Source organism: Chaetodon trifascialis, chromosome 21 (genome assembly GCF_039877785.1).
Source record: "Chaetodon trifascialis isolate fChaTrf1 chromosome 21, fChaTrf1.hap1, whole genome shotgun sequence".
NCBI classification, from domain to species: Eukaryota; Metazoa; Chordata; class Actinopteri; order Chaetodontiformes; family Chaetodontidae; genus Chaetodon; species Chaetodon trifascialis.
Genome location: NC_092076.1, coordinates 16,997,594 through 17,022,517, shown reverse-complemented (window position 1 = coordinate 17,022,517; position 24,924 = coordinate 16,997,594). Strand labels below are relative to the sequence as shown.

The following is a 24,924-nucleotide window of genomic DNA, read 5'->3' as shown; positions in this document are numbered from 1 at the left end:
AACTGTGTAGCCATTTTTAATGTTTCGATATTTACTCTGTGAAAAGGTGAGCGTCCACCTGAACGGTCCAGACGACAGCTTAGAATACATTTTTCAAAGTGACAAAGATGAACATTTGAAACAGCTGAAAGAGGCATCAGATGACGGCAGGCTTGCACCTGGACTGACATTTCTTAAACAATACTCATAGCTGGTGTTCCATAAAATCTGTAGAGTCAGAAGAACAAAACAAAAATGATATGAGGTCTATGTCTATTGTATTGCACATACAGAGAAGAACGCTTATTCAAGTTTGCATACATTAAGAAATATCCCCAGAAGAACCGTCACTAAAAGAAAGGCAAAAAAAAAAAAAAAAGGCCTGGAAATAACAAAAGAGCGAGAGTGATTATCTGAGACTGGATCGAAGAGACAAAAGAATGAAACTTATTTAAAGTGAAAGATTTAGTTGATGTGGTGAGCTGTGGCTCAGTTAAACTTCACACTGATGGTTCAGTTTTATCCCTCCATCAGGAGCGGTGAATGAAAACAGTGCATGTCAGGCTGGAGAAGAAACACTAAGCTCTGACGATGACACACACACACACACACACACACACACACACACACACACACACACACACACACACACACACACACACACACACACACACACACACACACACACACACACACACAAAATGCAGGCTACATTCACACAGCAGGTCTCCACTCTCAACCCTGAATTGCCTGAATGTCTATTCTGGGATGTAACCCAAATCTGACACTACCACGACCTGGAAGTCACAGCGATGCTAGGAAGCAGAGCAAAGCCATGTCTGTGTCTTTGCTCCTCCTCTTCAGGACAGAACACACGTGGCTTGAATTCCCCTGAAATTTTGAACTTTCGAGTAGGTAAGTTCAAGTTTTGCTGTTTCAAAAATGGCATTTTTCTCATATATTGTGTCCAATATTTAAAAAAATATATTCAAGATGCTCAAAAGCGATGTGTCATTTTGCAGATTGAGCTAATATGTACTAAAAATCACCAAAGTGATCGAATCCACCAACAACGACAGATATTTCAGTCTGGACCACTGACCACCCAGCAGAGCTGTCCCTGGAGCCTCTCTGCTGCCATGAAGAAGAAAAAAAACTTGAAACAGGGTAATTCAAACCATTTTGATTGTTTTCAAATGAAACTATTCCAGTGCTATAAACTCAGTGGTGTTTAACAAAAGCTTTCAGCAGTGGTTCAATTTCACAACAAGGTATTTAGTTACTGATAAAACTTCTAATCGTTCCAGCTGTTATTGCCTCACTCGTGTGGACTAAACTGAGAGGAGTCCATGATCCATTTCCCCTTAGATGTGTCATGGGGACTTTACACACTAACGCCCTGCTCAGAAAAGCTACCATGTAATCCAACGTATAACAAAAGCAAAACTTTATTGTGATGATTTCTTCCATGTCCACATGATGGATGGGAGCAAGAAACCAAACCCAGCTGTGGACTTTTTGGATGTTCACAGCTCTCAGTAGCCTCAGTGTTTCTACTGGCCTAAGGGCAGCTTCAGCTGTCTGCATATATTTAAGGCAAATGTGTCTGTGGCCGACATGTTTCTGTCCTCCAGCAGCCGCTGTGGCTTCCACAGAGAAGACGGCTCTTTTCCAATCATCTTTGCTTTACAGCGACGCAGCTGCACTTCTGTATAGAAGCAAATAGCTGGGACTGCTCGCACTGTGAGGGACAGATGGCAATATTGACAATCTTTGTCCAGAATGACCCACCCCACATCTAAACTGATACACTTGATTTGTTTCGTCAGGAAGAAAAAGACTCATCAGAAAGTATCCACAGCTCTACATGCGCGCCATGATGTCCTCACACAATCATACTGCATCACTTCATGGTCACAATCACATCTCTGTGTACCCAGACAATAAAAACAATGGACAAAAAGCTTATTTTTAAATGCCTCCATATTAATGCTCCTTCCTCATGCTTCATGAATTTGTTGCGAGACACCGGCACTCCAGCAATTTCAGTGTTTCAATAGAGGTGCTAAATCATGGCTAAAGAGAAACAGCATCGTTTTCTTACTCCTGGAGAGACACACCTGCATTTTTATATTGTATTTGTATACCTGTTCTGTCTTTATTTTCTGTTCTTCTTGCCTTTCGTGGACAGATGGTGTAAATGAGCCTTCACTACAAACACTAAACTCAGTGCATCTGCTGCTTGTGCATAATCGAATGTGCTGTCCCAACGCTACAGTTATGCCCATGTCACATAAAACAAACTTCCATTAACTTATGGGGAAATGTGAGAGATGGGTTTAATAAAAAACGAATGAAATACATTTCCCATGATGCAGCTGGATACTGCCGGTTTAAAAACCAAGTCTAAAGCTCTTTGCAGCCTCCAGCTCTTAGTTTCTATTCACCGCTCCTTATAGACTCCTAATTGCTCACCAATCCCCACATAAAAAACGTGCAGGCAACCATTTCACCCAAAACATCTGCATGCTGGTGACCAAGGACAAACATCAAGCGAACAAATGGGACAGACATTTTCCTTTGTAGTTATTGGACCACAGCGAGCATAAAAGGCGAGTGAACACTGGATTTACATTCATCAGGTGGTGAGAAACAGGACAGCTAGCCCTATGCAACTGATTATGTCAGGGCTGTGTTGCTGCCCCCTAGTGGTCTGGGGGGATTAAGTGGTCAATGCAGCCGTTAAGACCACCATTTTTGCATTTCTCTCCCCAGATTGTACGATATGATATGACTGACTGCAAAGCTATGACTCACACACCAGGGAAACAGTCTTGTGAGCTACGTCCATATGTATCATATGGGCCAAATACATGCGTGCGTGCACATACACACACACGCACACACACACTGTATGCAAGATGAAACCATGAAATCATTAAAAAAAGGCAGAAGTTATAGCTTTGATTGATCTAAGAGTTCCGAATCTAAAAAAATACAGAAATCTTAGCGTAGCAGTAAAACTAGCGTCGTTCAGGACATTAACCCTTTTTTGTTTTGTCTTGTAGAAGGCACACAAACTACCACAAAAGTATAGTAATAATCTCCAAATGTGCAAAAAAGCTCAGTTTACATTATTTCCTCAATAAAAGAAAGAAGGGGGGAAAAAAGAAAAATGTTCAGTATCTCGTTCTCTGCTGGCTCCTCCTGTTTCTGAGGAGCAGAACAGGGCTGCAGTGCAGAGTCCATGGGAGTCATCGTACAAATGTGCTTTAGAACCAACACCTCTGCATTTCTTCCATTGGCACTTAGTTAGCATTAGTGCAGACACAAAGGCAGAGACAGAGTCTGCATGTGCAGCGCGATGTGCACATTCTGTATGTGGGCCAAAGGCTGAGCGCCAGCGTTCTGAGTTCTGCTTTTATTCAAGATGGTTCATAGAACACGTGGATTAGTGTGGTGACTGCATTCACTTAGAGGAGGAACCCAGCAGACCCAACACACACAGTCACACATAGATGAAAGAAAGCAGCACTTTTGAGTTTCATCCTCATGGCGTTTTGTACCACCGCAGTTCAACAACAGGAGCTGTTCTCAAAAAGCTCATCAGTCATCCAGCAACAGGAGGCACCTCTGGTCCTTTAGTGTCTGTCAGCCTCCTCATGACCCACTGCACCAACCCTGCCTCCATCCATCCATCCTCCGTGTCCTCAATTATTCAGACGCAGGCAGGGAGGCAGTGGTGGCAGGAGACAGCTTGGGGGCTTGGAGGGCCTGCGGGTTGACGATGACCTGGATGACAAAGTCCTTCTGGATCTTAGTGTCTTGCAGCCGCGTCTTGTCTGTCAGCAGCTTCCCGGAGAAGAACCAGCGCTGGTGGGTGGCGTCGATGTCGTCTTGGGCCTGCAGCTGTTTCTTCAGTTGCCCTATGGTGTCAGCCATGCTGGCGCTGAGGCGCAGGTCCTTGCCCGTGGAGAGCCGTACCTACAGGGATCAGCAAGTGTGAAAATGAACACTGGCCAAAGGTACAAACACAGGTGACAACATTCTGCATGGTTCCATACAGGAACTACTCCATATACTACTTTACTTCATATATAATTATGTGATTAAGTTCCTATTCTGTCCCCTAATTTAATGTAAAAGAATAAGAACAATATCAGGGTCATAAGTCAGAGTTTGTTCCTGCTTTTTTCTACCATTCAAACAGGGCAGAACCTGCTGCAACGTGGCGGCAGGAGAAGCTCCTAACTGATGCATCTTCTGCTGCACGAATCTATGAACTAGCTGAGCTTGATGACATGAGAAAATAAAGTGGTATTTTCGAGTTATCAAGCAAAACCAAAACCACAAACAAGCCCACGAGGAAGACATGAAGAACTTCATTTAGTGTCTCCCCAGAGACGCTCGTTGTGGCCGATGAGTTAAATCTTTCCATGCTAGTTTTTTAGTGATTACACAGCATGCAAATCGCTAACAAAAAAAGAACAAAAACTTTATAGATTTTACTGTGTGGTATGAATTTAATATAAAGGATATTTGACGTATGATGATCCAAATTTGAGATTTTTGTGTGGCTCACATGAGGTGTAATGTATGAATGCTTTGCACAGCAGGAGGTGGTATGTCCCTGTAATTCACCATGATGGGCAAATAAAGAAAACGCCCGAGAACATCTCTAGCTGAGGTTTGGATGGTGCCCTGTGGTCGTTTGTGGAGACGTTTTATACTCATGCTACAATTTTATACAATAAATGAGAAAAACCACTAAGTATGTATCTTCAGCAGCTATGCTTGTCACGGTACCTTCAGCTGGAATTCCTTCTTGGGTGCTACAGGGGGTTCGGGGCTGTCGCTGGGGTCCTCATCGCTGCGCTCTGAGATGAGGTTGACCGGTGGAGCCAGGCAGTAGACGGGCAGCTGGTAGCGGTTCCCCAGTTCATCATAACACTCTGCCAGAGTACCTGGAGAGGGGTGTTGAAGAAAACAAGACAAGCTGCCATTTAAATCTGTTAAAAGAAAAAAATATGCTGCTCTGGATTACTCTGCGATCTCTAGGCCTCCTGCCCTCACCATGTGGCAGGGTGATGCTGGCTCCATCCACTATGGCCTGGGCCAGCTCGTGGTCGTTACACTCCAGGGCCACAGCGGCAGCTTTCAGGGCGTCCCAGATCTCTTTGCGTCCCTCGAAGGCTGGCGCTGTGTCCCAGAACTCATCCCGCTTGCTCCGTAGCTGGCCCTCTGTCATGGGATAGTCGCTCTTCCACTTGGGACGGTCTTTCTTCAGAGGCTCGTTCCGTCCTGTGATGGGAGGGAAAAGCAAGGGAGGATCAGTACAGGTAGTGAAAAGGTCTGTGATTTCCACACTGCAGAAACCACACTGATTCATGAGTGGTGTGACGTTCCCATATAATTCATATCCTGTGCTTCCATCTCATAAACAAAGCTGCCAGCAGAGAGAAACGCTAGCTGTCACCAGAGACAGAACATCCCACCCCGCCCCACTATGCCATCCCAATCTAAAATTAGGAGGTCACTCGGAGTTTGCAATATGCATGAGGCATCTGTGGCCTATACTGTATCTGTCCTGACTCGTAACCTTACCTGTGTTTCCCACCATTCAATATTAACACATGGCAAACCTAGGCCAGGTGAGCACTTATATTAGTCAAGGCCCGGGGGTCACACACAAACAGTGAGCTCAGGACAGGGAACAAACACTTCTAACCACCATTCAGCAGTCAAACATCTGAACATTTGCAAGCAATTCACTTGAGCCACGTGAGTTTATGTTGTCGAAAAGCACCTTAAGCACTTGTCAAAAACAGGTTCTGAACCAACCAAGCTTATATTTCCAAATGCCCCAGAGGCAGAGACGTCAGTCACTGAGGAGAGGCGGGATGGAAAATGAAGACGAGCATAAGGGAGACAGCACACATCCAAGAGGTTGCATTTCTTTCGAACAAATTATTTATAGTGCAGGCAGCTTAGGAGGAGTAATGTGGAGGACATGGGGTGGTGTAGGATTAGCACTTGGAGTGGAGTGAATCCTAAAGTGAAGAAGGGGCTTCCTGACTACCACTCAGCCAAAGTAGCAGTGGACATGTGGTGTCTATATAAGAGACAAGGGGTGTAAAGGTCAGCATCTGTCCTAATGCGGTCCATATATTGCAACATATCCAAATGTGTGCACATAAAATACAGATGAGGTGGTGATATTTACATGTTATTCCAGGTCCCAGGACACACAGCGGCAGCATAGACCTCCACAGGAGATCCAGTGTGACCTACACTTCCTGAAAACATCATTATCTCTGTTGGCCAGGACCAAAAAATGTCCCTAAATTCACTTTGAAGTCTCAGAAAAAGACACTCGTTATAATTCCAGAACTTACTTAGAAATCACATTTTTAAATTTTCTTCAATAGATAAGTAAGTTGCAGATTATAGATCTATAATCTGCAACTTACTTATCAGATTATAGAATAATTAGATTATTGATCTAATTATAGATTAGATCAATTATATCGGTATCAGTGTATTTTCCAGCCGATAAATACCAAGACACTGCAGGGCAGAAATGCCAAACTGGTTTGAAGTCTTTTAGAAACAGTGCGTCCATTTCATAGTTCATCAATCAGACAGCGGATGAACTGACAATTTGATTCTTCAAGAATGTCCAGCTCAGTATGCATCCTGGTCACAACTGATATAAAAAAGGATCGTATATCAGTATGTTTTGCTCAAATGCTGATATCAGTATCAGCAAGGCTACAGTCTTTACACCTGGTTATTGTACGGATTAAACAAATGAGATGTAAAATGCTAATCTGGGAGCTTTAGAGGTGCTGGTAGGTGATTTTTGTTACAATCGCACAGAGTGAGGCTAGCTGCCCATATTTACAGTCTTTATGCTAAGCTAAGCTAACCAGCTTGCTCGTTGTAGTTTCATATCTATCGAACACAGGAGAGACAACAATCCTCTGACTTAACTCTGTGTGAGAGATGGAATAAGCACTTTTTTAGGATCATTCCTTTAAATAATGGTGCACTGTCATGTCGTATGTACTGATGGGGTTCAGATGATGTGCAGTTTGGGGCACATGGTTTCATCATGGAACATGATGTATGCAATGTGAATAAATGCCTTGCTTTGCATTGTGTATCACGGAATAACCTCTGTAAAGCTGAGAAAATAATGTCATAGTATTGCATTGTGAGCCACTGCTGTAGTGACTGATGACTCCTCTTTCCTAAGAAGAGGTCTGACGCTGGTTATCTCTGAGTGACACATTGAGTCAACGTGACCTCCACTGTACATGGGATATTTTTTTCTCAAGAGCTGACATGCTAAATGGCTTAGGACTTCAAAGCAGAGGTGGGCGATACCGCCCTGAGATCACACCACGATATTTCAGGGTATTTCTGCGATAATGACGTGACAATATACAGAGTATTTAACTCTCCTCGTGCTGAGCGGGGTGTACAAAGGTACACGTTTGTTGTGTTGACCTCTTCTGCTGTTACAGTCTTTGCCATGGTCTAAGAAAATGTGTGTATTTTCACTGCGGCATCTGTAATCAGGAGGCCTTGAAGTACGTAAAAAGTGAGCTGAACTCTGAGCTTTTTACATGTTGGGGAAAAGGTTTGTTTTGGCGGATTGTGTGTAGGAAGAGCAGGCAGGAACAAAAGGAAGTGATTCATCGAACGGTCCTGTTGTATCAAATCTTACTCAAGCCCACCAAAACAGAGACATGAAGCAACGCATTGCAGACACATGAAGCAACATCAGGGTGTTTACATCCAGCTGAGCTCGTAAAACCATGTGATGAGGTTATGGCGAAGTGTGTTGTATTTACGAGCGTTAATGAAATGCGTCATAAACAACATTTCTCTGTGCTTTCTGTATGTCGGGACGCAAACAAAACAGCATGCCCGACAGCCATAGGAGGCCGTTAAAGGAATAGCTGCTTCTGGGAAAAGAACGTTGAGCTGTAAGATCACGTTGTTTGGCCCCGTAAAGACATTTAACAGCCTCTCACATTCCCCCGACATGAGAGAAGGAAGAAGTGTGGGGTGTTCCTCTTTAAAGCAGACATCAGTGAACATGCGCTGGAGCACATCCACAGTGGACAGAAGGGAAGTGCGCTCGTCAGCCGGAGACAGACTGAATCCATCTATGACTGTATTTCCTCAGGACACACAAACACTCCCACGTGCTGTCAAACACGCGCACACACACACACAGTCTTATCCTTGTAGCCGGTTATCTTATCACCACAACGGTGCATTCAGCGTTCTGCAAACACAGATAAAGTGAGCCTTCATACCGAGACAAAGTCCTGCGTAGCATCCATAATGATACTTTTTAAAACATTCTCGCCAGACCGGGAACACAAGACATTCATCCTGTCACTAAATACTTCACACAGCACACACCTGTTTACCACTCACACTGCCAGGGACCAGCTGACCTCTCATTTTCCCATGGAGCTGAGCTCACCTCTACTTTTACCTTCCTTAACCTTTTATCACTTTGATGACGACTTCTACAGAACATCTCAAACTATGCTTGAGATTAGGGAAAAAAAGCAACTTGTGAGTTGTTAAGAGCTCAAGGTTGTGATGAAGCCTTTTTACTTCAGAGCATACTCCTGCCTTGAGGATGCAAATGAGGCTTTTTATTCCTCATGTGACGCAACAGGTAAAAAGCAAAGAAAACAAGAACAGTGTTCTGCCTGGCGAGAACTGAAATAATTGATCCCACATTGTGAAAAATGGAGCGAGACCACATGAGCCCTGCGTGGTATTTGACCTCTTCCTCTCACGTGGCTGTTTGTATGAGGATGTCAAGCAGAGTCTCGTTCGAGAAGTAGTCAATAACGCAGCAGTGGGGCGTGATGTGACTTGTTCTTTTTGATCGAAGCCTGGTCTAGAAGGGAGTGCCTGTTGATACCAATCAGGGTGGGAAATCACCACGAGACACTGCCAAAGCCTGGGGAATCTTGGCTGTGGCGACTTTAACTTTAAATAGTCTATCCATCGGCCACTTTGGCGGGTGATGAAGAAAGACGTTATTTTGAAGGTCACGTTGTGCCATAAAAATGAATATCAGATGTTCATTTTGGAATACAGCCATGTGGCCATGGGTCAAAAAAGTCCACTTTAACTTCCCTGATAGTCATGCACAAAGCTGGACTCAAAATGTCCTGTCTTTCTGATGTAAACTGGAGACAATTTGTGCTGGAGAAAAAAAAACTTTCCATTTGTACAGTTGGAGGAAACAAAAGGGACAGAACCTATATCCAAACGAACAACAGACGCTAAGATTCCCAAACAGTTACTATAAAGGGAACTTTATTGCTCTGGATATGCTGGACGAGACAGAGCTGAGCTCTATTTGTTTGACTACCAGACGGAGTGTGTGGTAGAACTGACTAACTGATTGACCTCAGCAGAGATTACACCACATCTGGGAAGGGTCCTAAACGTTGTTTCCCATCCCAGCCGAGTTCATGACAACATTCATAAACCTGCAGGTCCAAAAAACCTCTAATCATCCACTAAACAGTGAGCATTTTAATGTGTCACACTGTAATTTCCAAAAAGGTCATGCTAAATATCACTGACATTGTTGTCTGGGGTCGAAACTATGCAGAAATTCAGAACGTCTGCCAATTCTGCTGTGCGGCGCCTGCGTCCCTCGGTTTAGTCTGGTTGTAAATATAACATTTATTCTTGCTAAGTGTTGAAGCAGCAATCCAAATTCTGTCTGTCACCATCAAACACAAGTGTAAAGGAACAAAACGTGGCAGTTCGCCAGTGTTTATCTGGAGAGGAATGTTATCTTCTGGGACGGTACGTAAGTGATGGACCTGAATTGAAGTCCCTGATGTGAATAAATCAGCAAATAAGTAAATGCCGATCGATGCAAACTCTCCCTCAGTGTTGCCATTAACAGTAACCACAACCTCCTGCTCGGTCACGAGCTCCAGCTTAAAACTGCAGTGTGACATGGTGTTCACAGGGTGACCATACTGCCACTTTTAAGATGACAGCTGGCCCAACAAGCTCACCGTTGCGGGTTTAAGTGTGAGGCTTGAAATTACTGGGTGAGAAAATTGTCGGCCTTGTTTTAGATGCAATGTCAGGTAAACAAAGGTGTAGTGTAGGTGAATTTGGCAGTAATCAGTGCTGAGAGTGGGTCTGATAGGACAGTTTGCCGAGGTGCTCGACTTGAAACAGCACAAGGGAGTTACTCCACAGAGAGGAAAAGAACATTCCCAAAGCAGAGAGACAAAGCAAGGGACTGGTGTTCGCCCTGAAGAGGAGACACACACACACACACACACACACACACACACACACACACACACACACACACACACAGAGTCTTGTATTCATTTCCTGGAGACTTACCATGACCACAACCAATACTTACCTAAACTTAACCCATATCTTCACCCTAAACTGTAATAATTTACCTTATAGGAACTTGTGTTTTGTCCCCATAAGGAAGGCAAATCCCCACAATGTGAATAACACATGCACACACGCACGCACACAGAGCACTGGTCTTAATGCAGTGTGTGAGCTGAATCCAGTCAGCATACAGACGAACTGCATTGCATTTGACTTATGACCAAGAATGAAACAGAAATCTGACTTTCTATCCAAAACTCTAATTTGCAAACCTGTTGAAGTCCTTCTGCTTTATTTGCTGTTGTGTAATTTATTACAGCAGGTGCTTCAGCATTTGTGACTATAAAGTTTGATCCCTATCTAGTCGACCCACACGGGCAAAACGTTTGTACACACAACTTTTGCAGTTTAGAGTGGAGAGGATATGCAGTGCATTGTGGGTGCAAATGAATCCCAGACCACGGATAAAGACCACCCAGAGTGACATACCCAGCAGTCCTCTGTTTAGCAGCAGCCAGTTTCCCCACAAAAAAACAAAGGTGAGCAAGGAGGTGAAACCCAATCACGAGAGGTCACTTGAGATGCATTTAAGTCTGCTGCAGGAGTGAAATACACCTGGATACAGTGAGTGTCAATCCCCTCTACAGGCACACTTTGTGTATTCTCCATGCATTTTAATGAGTATTGGGTGTGAACAAACTTAACATACATCCAATTAAGCAGATCTGGACAGTTGTCAGACACACACAGTAGGGGTCAACACACTAAAGTGCCAAAGCAGCATGATTTGACCATGCCATCACTTGGATTAAAGTACATCAGAGGAAGGTGGAAGTAGTTAAACTTACACACACACACACACACACACACACACACACACACACACACACACACACACACACACACACACACACACACACACACACACACACACACTGTAGTCTTACCTCCTCGTCCACCGTTCCTAGACGAACCTCGGCTCTGTGAATCCTCCCAGCCTTCCCAGTATCTCCCCACACATCCTCCCATGGTTAGAGAGCTGCAGATTGTTTCTACGCGTCGTACTAGCTGAGCAAGGGGCCCATCACGGGCGAAGACGATGAACTAGGTCCGATGAGGAGGACGGGTCGCAGGTCCAACGATGCGAGCCTGCTCGATCCGATGGGTCATCCGTAGTGGTGAGGAAAGGAGCGCTTGGATGTTTGATAGCACTGAGCAGATCTATACCTGGAAGATCGTGGCTTAAAGTGCGTTTTCCCTCTTTCTGTATGAGCGCTGTTTGCGTTTGACACGACCCCACAACATTCAAAGCTTGTGGCCCGCACTAACGTTATAGGAGTTTGACAGCCAGACCAGCAAGCCGCCGCAACATCTGCCGAACAGTTTTTAAATGTCAGGATATAACCAGCAACGCGCCAGTTATTTAACTTGGCTGTTCAGTTTAGCTGGTTGTAAATGTTGATGTCCAGCAGTGTGACCAGCGCGCACCTTCCTCGCTAACAAGCTAACAGGGCCAACCAGCTAGCTACCGTAACATCAGTAAACACAAACTTCCGCGCACTCGTGACCAATTCCTGCACGCCGACTTTCGTCCAAACACAGAGGGTAGTTATACTTTCCCGCAGGACGCGTTTTACGAGTTCAATTGTTTGTCGTTGTCTTCAGTTTCTTTTTCTTTAAATCCCCCAAACGTTACTTCCCTCTTTGCTGGTAAAAGGTGACTAGCGGCGGAGCTAGCGCCACCGAACTTTTTTACGCCTGCGCGTCAGCACGCAGGCAGGTGTTGTGTTCCCCTACGTCAGGACCGGTCAGACAGAAAAGCAGTTATGAATGGACGCGACTGCAAATAAATTCGACACGAATGCATAGCAACCATAAACAGCTGCTATGTTTCTTTTATTTCCAGTGACACTTATAGTAATTCGTTTGAAAAAGTTAACAATACATAAGCACGCTGTGCCTCAGGGAAAGCGGAGACGGTGTACATCAGAATTCCACTTTTCCTAGGTTGTACTCTTGCAGCGTATTGGAATTCAGACAGCACCTGAAGGCGGCACCAAAAACTAAATGTGCTTTTTCTAAAACATTCAGCTGACATTAAGATGTCAAGCAGCATGCACAAACGATACCAATTTAACTCTGCATTGTTCGCTAAAGGTCCTATTTTATCAAAGTTTCTGTAAAATCAGTCACTTTTGCGTTTCACCCCTAACTTTCTGCGCATGCGTGGTCTCATTTCAGTTACAGAAGCACGATGGCTGCGGACTGTCCCTTGCTGCTGTCTCTGGTGGAGGAATATGTGTCGGGACTACAGGACAGCAAGGCCAAAGAAACAGCAGCAGGTGAGTCTTCATCATATCTTTCCTCGACACCTTTTCCAGAACAGCTCGTTGCGAAAAAACGCTGTTCAAACTGCTGAGGTGCCGCTTCAAGGATGCGCAACACGGCATGATGGTTAACTAGCTAACTTAGCGCCACAACATCCTGTGTTGTGTGGCGACCTCAGAATATAGAAACACACTCATTTTGACACTGGTCTGGTGCTTTTACCACGATACCAGCACAAACTGAGAGTATCCATCGCGTTTTATTGTGCTGTCATGTGGCTGGTGATGTGAAATTTGATGCTAGCCCGCTGTGGTGTCACAGCACGCCGCCTGCTAGCTGCCCCGAATGAAAGCATCCTGTCAATGAACTCGGAAACTTTGAACCCTCCTATGATGCTACTTAATCTGCACTTAACTGCTAGAAATAACTCAGCTATCCGCATGTGTTTCTATGTCTGCTTTCTCTGTGTGTTTCTAGTTGTTGTAGTTATCTTAACCACAGTTCACTGAACTTGGCTCTGTGTTCAGGTGTCAAAGATGGACACTTTACAGTACTGCAGTTAGTGGAAGCTCTGGGGTAAGATATCAACATTTTATTTTCTAATCTCACAGAAATGACATGGGCAAAACAAAAGCATGAAGTTACTGTAATTTCATTTTTTACTCTATTTGATGAGGTCTTGTTTTGGTTTTAGTACGTGTTAGAAATGTGGGGTAGTAAATGGCAGTTCATTAATCATGTCTTAAAAATATCTACACTGTATTGCTTCTATTCATTTTCAGGCGTCAGTTGAACCCAGTTAGAGTCACTCTCATATTAATATTTAATGGTAATTAACATTTTCCATTTCCTCTCCTGTTGTAGACTAAGTCTGACCAGCTCTCAGCCTCACACCCGAGCCAGAGGAGTCCAGCTTCTCTCTGAAGTTTTGCAGGAGTGTTATGGAGGCCTTACAGAAAGAGAAGGTGCACATCTTCTCTTATATGTTGTAGAAAGTCCTGTCAAGAGTGATGTGTCATCAGCGCGTCTCCCTGTCTCTGTTCTCCACAGTGGAAGTGCTCATTGCCTTCTATGAAAACCGTCTAAAGGACCATTATGTCATCACGCCGCCTGTTTTACAGGGTCTCAGAGCGCTGGTGAGTGTCTGCCTGTGACAGATTTTCAGTGACAACAACATCTGAAACATCCCGCATCAGATGAACCGACTGCTCAGTTTGCTAGCTAGTTTCTGCTTGGCTGGTTTTTTGAGTCATTTTGAGAAGCTCCAGATGTGATGGCGGCAACCAATGTGCACGCTGTGTGTGTGTTTGTGCTTTGCTTTCCAGACAAAATGCACAGTGTTGCCTCCAGGCTCGGCTGTGTCCATGCTGAGGTCTTTGTTCCAGGATGTTCACGTTCAGGTGAGGCTTATATAATAAAGATTTAAAGTTATCTTAACCCCCGAGGAAGTCTGTTATTGTGAAAGAATGCTGAGCATTTTGTTTGACATATAAATACAAAGGTGGATTTAATCCAATAGGTGTACCATTGCGCTCAATCACATTGTTTAGTTTATTTGTGAGCAACAACAACAACTAAATGAGTTACCCTCCAAGTTTAATATACAGATAACAATATACAGCAGCAGTGTGCTCATTCGCTGATTGAGTGCATCAAAGTATCTCTCGAATCCTCATATGTGCAAACACACACCCATTTAATGCTTGACCACACTTCTGAGTGTGTGTGAAGATGTTGTTCTTGTTTCCTCCATGTTTGAGAAGCACTTCCTCTTTCATCGTGTTTGCTTTTCAGGTCAGCTCGACTAATCTAAATTGTTCTTAAGGGCAGTGTGGGTAAACAGTTCATTGGCTCTGTTAATTTTCTGCAGTCGTTGATGCTGGCAGAGAGAGCGTGCGTCTACAACATGCTCATCAACCTCATGGAGACCAGAGAGGCCGGTAAGAGACAGCTGCTTTGAGTCTGACTCACGTAATAGAGTAACAGCAGAGAGCTCCGCTGGAAGAAAGATAAGGTTCTTTGTTGAAGTAATAGGGGATTCAATGCAGTCAAGAGTGAGTTTTGAAAGTCAGAAATCTCAGCAGCGGTTGGCTGACTAATCACTGGTCGTCATGGTCACCTCAGGACAGTTCAGCTCTTAGCAGCCCTGTAATGAAGGAGCCGTCACACCTCCTACTTTCTTTGGCAGTTGATCATTTTGCATGTTTTTTGCATACACATACTGTGAAAGGTGCAAATAGAAGGCTGGCCCTGAAGTGTTTTTGTGCCTCTGCATGCGGAGTATTTGTTCGTTAAACATGCTGAGAAATCCCCTTTGGCCAGAGGGTTGCTGGTCATAGGTTCATCTTTGTTTCCCTCCAATGTCATATAACCACATGAATCCTCTGTGGTCAGGCAAGATTAGAGGAAGCAATCTTAAGCACCTCACCCTACATCCTAACAACTCTCATATTTTTATAGAGAGGTCAAAATGCCAGCTGTAAAACAACATGTGTTCGTGTTTGGCTCTTCACAGAACTGAAGGGTTTGGGAGCAGACTTTGTCTTTGGATTTGTCCAATCAATGGACGGAGAGAGGGATCCTCGCAACCTTCTGTTAGCCTTCCAGGTCGCCAGGAACATTGTCCACCGAGGTTATGATCTAGGTGAGAGCGCTTGCAGGTGCACATACACACATACACGTGCAGCATCTTTCTCTGTGTTGTGTGCTCTCTGTCCATCTCTCATGATCCATCCACGGTTGAAGCTTAACTCTGTTTGGCCTGCTGTTAATTTCCTGTCTGCCCTCTCAGGTAAATTCACAGAGGAGCTGTTCGAGGTGACGTCCTGCTATTTCCCCATCGACTTCACCCCCGTAAGTATCTGTTTACTCAGCTGCTTTTGCCTCAGAACTGACGACAGCAGAGAGGGCAGCAGCCCATCATCACAGGTGACTTCCTGTGACTGCAGGGGGGCTGTGAGGAAAACAATGATACAGCGTCTGCCTCCTCGTCTGCTCACGCACGTTTCCCCTCTCTACAACACAGACGATCTATCACAGCTCTGATTGTTTGTTGACTCTCTGGAGCAAACCAGCCCGTTGCCACAATGCGACCTATGTGACGTGTGACACAACATAATCCTACCAGATAATGATGAAATCAGCTTTGATTTTATGTTTAGATATTTATATCTTTTGGACCTGAAATATTGCAGTAGGTGAAATCTTTCTTAAATCTGCATCTTAAACTTGATCACTGCTTGACAGACTAGTGACTAATCTCAGTTATTTGATGAAATACCAACAAGACACGTGAGAACATGTGTAGGTGCTTTCTGATTTCCGACTTTTTTTCTGTTTCATCTTGCCTCAACCTCATCCACCCATACACACCACCCTTCCGCCCACCCCAGCCTCCCAATGACCCCCACGGCATCACCCGAGAGGAGCTCATCCAGACGCTGAGGGATGTCCTCACTGGGACGTCCCAGTTCGCTGAGGTAAGACTCTCCAACTTGCATCTACATTTGGCTTTTTGCTGCGATGGAGATGTGACCTGAGAAGAACTGGTTAACGTCCTAAAGAGAGTTTATGTTCTGCTACAGTTTCTGTTGCCTCTCATCATTGAGAAGCTGGACTCAGATGTTCCGAGTGCGAAGCTGGACTCGCTGCAGACTCTGGTGAGGAATCTGCATCTGCTGTTTTCTAAAATGTACCTCTGTCAGTTCGGTCGTTAAACACGTGAGTGGGAATGTTTGAGCTCATATTCTCTGATGTAAATGTGGATGATACAACACAGTCACTCATTATAAGCACGGTGGAGCTGCTGAGCGGTGGAAAGTGATGCTTGCTGTTGCTGGAAAAGCAGCTTCTTATTTCTTATTTTTACGATGCTTGATATTTTTCAGACTGCTTGCGTGTCACAGTATGAACGTAAAGACTTGGCAGAGTTCCTCGAGGGACTGTGGACATCACTGCGCAGAGAGGTTTGTTTGAGATGCATTCCTACAGAGACACTAATAGTACTTGGTGATTTTGATGTGTCTATATGGTGGTTAAGCTTTGTAAGGAAATGTTTCAAGATCCTTAAGTGTGGTTTTGTGGAGAAACATTCTACTGAGTTCGTGGAAAACCTTTTTTCTCCCACTCCACCCTGAGCACGTGCTTAATGGGAAGAAAGGAACAAATGCAGTTTGTCTTGCTGGGGAAGCCAAGAAAAACAAAGTGTCTAAACAAACAGTTAATGGTAATCTAAATGCCTCTTAATGAAAAATGTTCCCCTCTTGTTGTTTCACTGCAGGTGTTTCAGACGTCGAGTGAGAAGATTGAGTCAGCTGGCCTCGCCGCTCTCACTGCACTCACTTCCTGTCTGTCTCGCTCAGTCCTCAACTCTGACTCTGAAGACTCCCTTTGCACCTTCCTGGATCTCGTTCTCAAAGGTGAAACATTGTGAAGTCATTTATTATTCACATGAAAGGAGGAAATAACTGCCATGAGAGAGGTACAGGTGAGCTAAATACAGAGGTTTTATTCCAACTCAGTTTGGACGACATACAACCAACAAAACTGGAAAAGACTTGTAAAATAACAAACTGCATTTTCCCTGCAAAGTGACAGTAAGGCAGCAAGAGAGGCTGTGTAGATGGAGGAACTGTTGAATATGTCAGAGCTGTGGTCATGGGAGGGTTCACTGCTGTGTAGCGCTGCTCAGGTCGGTGGGCAGGAAATTATACCACAGTGCCTATTCATTGCACGTACACTCATGTCATGTCAACAGTGTACTAGACAGACTTTCCCCTCAGATGAGGCTTAGTTTCCTGCCAAAGTGAAGTGAGAGTTAGTGAAACTTGTCAACCAGTATAGACTTTTATATACAGGTCAAACGATTAGAAATACCTTCATTTAAAATCAGTGGCTCTTCAGAAAGCAGTCATGACTATAATTGTCATATAGATGCTGGGGGTTGGCTAATATTAGCTAATACCAGTGTGAATATTATAGGCTAGAATAGTCTGTTTGTGGTTTGGACATTCAACGTGTCTATGTCTTGTTACGATGTCGTTCCAGACTGCAAACATCACCTGTGTGAGCCGGACCTGAAGCTGGTGTGGCCCAGCGCCAAGCTGCTACAGGCCGCCTGCAGCGCCTCCAGCAGGGCGAGCCACATCATCACAGCCACCGTCATGCCCTCTCTCGTCGAGCAGTACAACAGCAGAGCGCAAGTAAACAAGGATGTTTGTTAAGTTTGATACAAGCACGGTGTGAGCGGTGGTTGAAACGTCCAGAGCGTGTGTCAGTCCGAATGTTGACCGTGTGTGTGATGATGCCAGTGACTCTTAATAGACATGGAAGACATGTCTTTCCCCCTGTGTGCAGTGTTCCCACAGACGCACGCTACTGGAGGTGGTGCAGCGATTCATCCAGTCAGTGAAGAGCTGCCAGTCTTCAGAGAAAGGCAAGTTAAAACATCTCATACAGATCTCACTGTGTGTAGTCTCTTTTGAGTTTTCCAGATGTGCTTTAATGTTTTTTACCAGTTTAAATCCTGTAACTGTTGAGGTTTGCACACAACCGTGCAGACTGAAGACAGAACGGCCATATTTGAACTCTCATCTGTTTCTGGTCTTTGTCTGCGTCTCGTCCCTCCACATCAGAGGAGAGTGTGTTTTCAGCCTTCCGTCCGGCTCTGTGCACCATAGTGTTTTCAGCTCTGACGGAGAGCAATGCCAGCCTGCAGATCACAGCCACCTCTGTGCTCACCTCACTGGCACAACAAGCAGGTGAGATGAACTCTGACCCTCACGGCTGACGGCTAGTCACAAAGGCAGCACTGCTTTAGATATTACCAACACAATGTGTGTCTCAGGTCTGCTGTCGGACTCGGACATTGAGCTGGCTGTGGCTCACCTGACCAGACTGTTGCTGACAGAGGAGGATGACGGAGTCAGGTCAGCTCGGGTCTCCTCAGGCATCCTTTACATTCCTGTATTGCTGCTTCTCTGGTTATCCCTTAAAAACACACACACATGCAGTTGTTACACACTCTTATGTCTTTGTTTCTGCCTCCAGTCTTGCTGTGGTGGAGTGTGCCGGAGCCTTAGCGGAGTTGCACCCAGCAGCCTTTATTACGAAACTGATCCCAAGACTAAAGGCAGAGGTGTTTGCTGGTAAGTGTGTGTGTATGTGTGAAAACATGTTTTTCTTGAATTTACAGTTGAACATCAGCTCAGCAGACACGTCATGAGTAAACCTTTTCCCTCTCCTCTGCTCAGAGCCCATGGATCAGGACTTCAACAGAGTAGCTTCTGAGCAGCCGTCCCATCATGCAGTGCGGCAGCGGTGTTTGTCCGCTCTGGCTGCGGTGTCCACCCAGCCTAGTGTTGTCCAGGAGAGCACACCTGTCCTCCTGGAGGTCCTGAGCTCAGCACACACAGGTGATCTATCTGGACAGAAGGTTTTCTGATTCCTTTTTTCTTACCTGATTGGTGGAAGTTGGTCAAAAATAAACGGACACCACTGTAATTTGTTGGTGTGTTCTTGTTTCAGGCAGTGTTGGCTTCTCCGTGGAGGAGGCGGTGTTGGCGTGTCGCAGCCTCCAGAGAATAGCAGAGCAGGTGCAGGACACCAAGGAGGCCGGACGATGCTTCCATGACATCATCATCCCGCGCCTGCTGTGTCTGGCCCTTCAGGCAGCTCTGCAGGGTGAGCAGTTCCTCCTCTGAAATGATGATAATCTCCTCTTTCGCCTCTCACCAAAGCCTCACACTCCACAGCTGATCGTTGAAGTTGAAAAGATGAATTATTTTAGCTGGAATTCGTGTTGGTGTCTTGTAGGCGAGGGGTCATCTGTTCGTCGGAGTCCTCTTCTGGAAGAGGTGGTCCTGTCTGCGATGGTCCCTGTCATCAGTACTTCCTGCTCCAGGCTACAGCCCACGTCAGTACAAACTCATTGTTTTTGCGGCTGATATCTGTATGTTTGTGTAGATCTGATCTCATCTGAATGTTTCATATTAGGTGGGGAGAACAGTAGTTCATGGTATAACAGACTAAACCCAGTTTCATATCACGCAGCTTGTTACCACGTGCATCTTGTTTCCGTTGTTCTTACAGCTGCTCTGTAGTTGAAGCTCTTTTGCATTCATTTGGGAACAAGTTGCTGGGAACTGAACTAAACATGCGACCGCTTCCTGTCTCTTTCTCACCTTTTTTTTATGCAGTCAGTCTCTCTGATTTGTACTGTGAGCATTTTTCATGAGGTTTGTGTGGTTTCCTCTCGGGTGTTTCACGCCTTCAGGTTGGCAGCGCAGACGGCATCGAGGGCTGTGTCTCTCTTCCTGAACGGCGACGTTTCCTTTTTACCCGACAACTCCTTCCCTTCACACATCCAGCTGCTCAAGGTGTGTGTGCACATGGATTCACGATTCTTGCAATCATAGTCATCGCCATCGTCTGTATACCACACATCATTTATATTTGCCCGTCCTAATTTAGTGGCTGATGATCTCTGGATTTGCAGCACTTTTAACATCACAGCTGTTTATTGAGGCATGTAATGTTTCCCCAGCAGCAGCAGGGGGAGTCGTGGAGCCAGTCCCAGATGGTTTGTCTGCTCATGGGATGTGTGTGTTCCTTACCTCGCAGTGTGAGTCCCCACTTCTTTTACTGAACACCATAGCTGTTTCTGCCCCTGAGGGTGTGTTCTGAGTGTCGTGTGTTGTCCTGTAGGTGGAGGTGCCTCAGATGGATCACCTGCTGTCGCAGCTGGAGGAGATGAGCTGCTCGTGCAGCCACCCGCTGTCGTACACCTCGGCTGCAAAGTGCTTTGCAGGCCTACTTAATAAGAGACCACAGGGTCAGTTTGCTCTTTACGCTCTCCTCCTGGTTTTGTCGCAAAAGTGAGAGCCTCACTGTGTCAACTAAAAGCAGCTGTGACGGTTTGGTTTCTTCTTCAGGTGAGTCTCTGGACAGCCTGATTCAGAGCACCATGAAGAGAGTGTGTCGTGAGTTAGACTCAGTGTCTTCATCTGTCCGCACTCAGGCTTTCACCCTCATGATCTGGGTAAGAGTGCTTTTAATTTGCCTCATTTATTTGCTGTCAAAATGTTTGGTCGGGTGATATTTAGCATGTGATGACACACAAAGCTTTGATTTTGTTTGACTGTCAGTGAATAAATCAAGTTCACTGTTAAATCATTAAACCTGTGTGTTCATATGTGAGTTGCTCTTTTCTCCAGGTCGCCAAGGCTCTGCTACTCAGATACCACCCTCTGTCCACAGCGCTGACTGACAAGGTGACACCATGAGCACGCACGCACGCACACACACACACACACACACACACACACACACACACACACGCAATCATTTTTGTAGGTGGTATTTATTTCTCAACACATGCAGCTATACTGTAGACCTTATTAAATACAGTTTTTGTAAGAAGCTTACATGCGCCACAAGAAACTGGAGCTCAGCAGAACGTGTGGTTGACACCCTCCTGAACTGTGTCTTGTTGAAGCTCTTCTCTCTGCTCGATGATACTGACCTGGGTCCGATGGCGGCCGACGGCTTCTTGCTGCTGATGAGCGACTCTGCCGACGTCCTGAACCGCGCCTGCCACGCCGATGTTCGCATCATGTACCGCCAGCGCTTCTTCAGCGAGAACTCAGCCAAGTTGGTCCAAGGCTTCAATGCCGCGCCACAGGGTACTCGCCACCGCTGTGTGGATCGATGATACGAAATCACTTAAGTTCTGATGTCGTAAAAGGCGCTGAAGATTCCTGGAGTGTAATATTTGAATATATAAAGGAGAAAGAGGAAATGAGAGGAGGAAGTACAACCTTCATGTCTGTTCTACAGTCTGATGGAAGTCTCGTATATACAGTCACAGTTTTATTTTAGTTTTAGAACATGTCAGCTAACTTTCTGCACGTCCATTGGATAACAGATTAGTGTCTCTTGTGCAAATATCCATAGACGTTTACTCAAAATTTACATTAGAAATGTGAAATTTCCAAACGAGAACAAATCACCTCCAGATGAAGTCACTTGCTTTTTGCAGGTTTTAGACTTTTTCTGATCTTCTCCTACAAGACTCAGTTAGCTTTACTCACTGTCTGTCTCCTCTACAGAGAAGAAACCAAACTACCTGAAGGCTCTGTCCAACATAGTCAACAAACTGCCCAAGCAGGTCCAAGTCACTGAACTACCCTCGGTGAGTGAAGAGCAGACGTACTAAAACGACTGTAACCTGCCAGCAGACGCTCAGCAGTAATGTGAAGCTTTTTGTCCCTGCCCAGCTCCTGTCTCTGCTGTTGGAGGCCTTGTCATGTCCTGACCGGGGTGTCCAGCTGTCCACTCTGTCCTGCCTGGAGCCCGTCCTCATGGACCCTCCACCAGCACTCATACAGCAGCTGGAGGCTTTGGTCAACAGGCTGCTGGCCCTCACCTCCAGTCCAGACATGGTGAGCTCCTTCCTCCTGCTCCAAGCTGCCGTACTGCTCGTCTTAATTAGTCAGATGAAGCGGCTCATCATAGAGCATGCACGTGTTAGTTAGCCAGAGCTCTAACCAGTGTTGTGTGTGTTCTTGCAGAACGTAAGGATCACCTCTCTGCGGTGCATCCACGCTGTTTCCCACTTCCCCGTACACGAGGTAAAGCTGCACATGAAATGTTCAGGTTTTCTATGTTGGCAACTTGTTTTATGCTCAAAATATCAAATTTAGAGTCTCTTCTCGGTCACTCGAGGAAACTCATTTTATGCAGAGAGAAACCTCAGATGGTTCCTTGAGGAAGTTTGAATAAAATGTTTAAGCCAGTAATTTTCCTTCACCTCCATCCAGTAAAGGTGGATTCTTCCATTTGGGTTTTCTAGATATTCTGGAGAAGAGAATCTTCTGCTGCTTATGTGACTTTCTTAAACCACAGATTATCCGTTTACCACTGCCTCTGTGTGAAATGACCTTTAGTAACCTTTAATAACGTTCCTGTATTCACACGTTACGTTCATCTACTGTTCCAGCAGAAAAATAAAATGTCTTTCCACATTTGTCTGTGTTTCAGGTGTTGCCGTTTCGGGCCCGCGTGCTGCGAGCTCTGGCCCGGCCTCTGGACGACAGGAAGAGGCTGGTGAGGAGCGAGGCGGTGCAGGCACGAGGAGAGTGGTAAGAGCTGAAAAATCTAATGTGAAACACATTTGAAAGGGCAGTGTGCCACATTCGTCATTCAGATTCTACCTTTTTAGTGCTTTGCTTCAAACTATCCTCCTCGCTATCACTAATGTCGCTGGCTTTAGCTCCTTTGATCCCAGTGTTTCCCACACACACTTTGCTCAGGCAGGCTGCCCAGATATACCAACGCCCACCAAAGTGTATTTAACGACCCACGTTAGCAGTTTTTATTTGATGATGGCAGCTCAGCTCTGCAGAGAGACATTCTCTGTCCTCCTGTAAACACACAGACTGTGCTGCAGCCTCTCCTGTTAATGCAGGCCTACTTACGCCATTGTTGTCTCCTCACAACAAAGTGTCTTTTTTTTCCTCACAGGTTTCTGTTGGGAAGCCCTGGTGGAAGGTGATTCTGCTCCTCAGACACAGCCCAAGTCCCCCATCTTCCCTCAGCATGGAAGAGTACAAATGGTCCAAAGTGCAGGACCAGGTGCAAAGAATGAAGCTGTGCAGACCGCACAACAGCCCCCCTCGCCAAGTTTTTCACACGCTCATCTTTCGACCACAGTCCCTCCATCCTTCATCCTTGTCTCTGTTTTTACTGAAATGTTTTTGTTGTAAGTCTTATATCTTGATGAATGCACAAATAAGAGGATATGAACTGACAGCGGAGCTATGTCTAAGTTACAAGACTGAAAATGATCAGTTTGCTTAAATGGATAGTTGAGGGCTTTTTTTTTTAAGTGGGCTTGTATGAGGTGTATGTGAGCGACAGTCGATGGTGGACAGCATGGCCCGTGTGGAGGAGCAGGCAGGAGTACCAGCGCAGGAGCTAAGCTTGTTGACTGCGTCAGCAGCAAGACGCATTTCATCCCGTCAGTATCAGTTCAAGTGTCTGCTGTTTGTAGAATATCAGCTGGAACAAACTCGTCCAAACCACTGCCAAATAAGCCGGATAGACCGTCAGGTAATATAATGTCAAATATACGCTAGGTGGGCCTGTTTTTTTTTGGTGGAGGAAATACTCTTTGTTGCTGTCCTGTCCACAGCGGTACGTTGCAGAGCTGCTGTGCTGGTCGTACTCCTGCTTCTCCAAACTCGAGGCGTGCTGATCTACTGAAGGTAACTCTGGATAAGTGCTCATACATCTGCTCTTGAAAAAGCCTGAACTATCCCTTTAATATGTGACACGCTTCATGTCTGTTGTTGGTACATATTGGGGTGAAGCCAACATTAGATTAAAATACTTATTGATAATGATATAACAACTACTTTTGAATGTTCAGCAGTTACTTGATGAGTAACTTATCAGCTGACTTCTCAAAATAATCAAAGAATTTTTACAAGATTTTTGAAAGTCGAATCAAACTTGTTTGGAGCTGGTATGAAAGTTAAAGGTAATGAAGTTCTAAAATTCAGACTCACTTGTTGGGAGTACATTGAATCAGCTCATGTACGCAGGGAGAAAGCAACCGCAGCGCGTACATTCAATGGCAAGTCACTGTCACTGCAACGATGAGTGAGAATGTACCTCTGAACCCAGCAGGCACTGACCGCCTTTTATCTCCTCGTCTGGATGAATGTGTAACTGAGCAGTAATGTCTTAACAGCCGCTGCGTTTGATTCCTGTCACACCGCTGAGTCAGCCAGGTGGGGTCGTTGAGACCTGGGAAACTGTGGATGTGCCAATTGTCCTCCACATGCTCACAGTTTATCATAAACGAAGCACTTCTACATGTGTCACACCTCCACTGATGAATGAAAGTTTATTCCTTCACGAGTATGTGTTGAAGTTAATGCACACTGACGTCAGGCTGTACGTTATGAGAATAATATGTCGAACATCTTCCTTGTACTTCAATATTTGAACAGATATTGAAGCTATATCACAGTTGAGTCATTTCAGTAAGGTTGACTTTGGACCTCACAGCAACTTAAGCCAAGGATACAGACGATATTTAAACTGTCTAACTTAACATGTCATTAAAACTTTTCTTTGTAATTATACACAAAGCATTCATGTCGTTTTGGCTATGTTAAATATCACCACACC

At 45.2% G+C, this 24,924-nt stretch overlaps 2 protein-coding genes across 3 annotated transcripts; one reads left to right on the top strand and one right to left on the bottom strand.

The window, feature by feature from the left end:
* On the bottom strand, positions 1-12,150 carry ubtd1b (ubiquitin domain containing 1b). The gene is made up of 4 exons (XM_070989937.1): positions 11,349-12,150; positions 5,053-5,280; positions 4,786-4,943; positions 1-3,963 (listed from the first exon to the last, which is right to left on the bottom strand). The coding sequence occupies exons 1-4, from the start codon at positions 11,428-11,430 to the stop codon at positions 3,694-3,696; spliced, it is 738 nt and encodes a 245-aa protein (XP_070846038.1). The 5' UTR covers positions 11,431-12,150; the 3' UTR covers positions 1-3,693.
* A 496-nt stretch (positions 12,151-12,646) lies between these two features.
* Positions 12,647-24,881, top strand: mms19 (MMS19 homolog, cytosolic iron-sulfur assembly component). Of its 2 annotated transcripts, none has more exons than XM_070989933.1 (31): positions 12,647-12,743; positions 13,257-13,305; positions 13,594-13,694; positions 13,780-13,865; positions 14,055-14,129; positions 14,600-14,669; positions 15,245-15,373; positions 15,521-15,582; positions 16,122-16,208; positions 16,314-16,388; positions 16,617-16,694; positions 17,009-17,147; positions 17,776-17,930; positions 18,085-18,163; positions 18,363-18,488; positions 18,575-18,656; positions 18,778-18,875; positions 18,981-19,142; positions 19,255-19,410; positions 19,543-19,642; positions 20,003-20,105; positions 20,273-20,350; positions 20,434-20,560; positions 20,661-20,767; positions 20,943-20,999; positions 21,224-21,410; positions 21,837-21,919; positions 22,005-22,169; positions 22,299-22,358; positions 22,768-22,868; positions 23,251-24,881. In XM_070989933.1, exons 1-31 carry the CDS (start codon positions 12,656-12,658, stop codon positions 23,279-23,281), a joined length of 3,096 nt encoding a protein of 1,031 aa, XP_070846034.1. In that variant the 5' UTR covers positions 12,647-12,655; the 3' UTR covers positions 23,282-24,881. The 2 variants fall into 2 exon arrangements, with proteins under 2 accessions (XP_070846034.1, XP_070846035.1); XM_070989934.1 differs by having other exon boundaries at positions 12,656-12,743; positions 20,276-20,350.
* Positions 24,882-24,924: the final 43 nt, after the last annotated feature.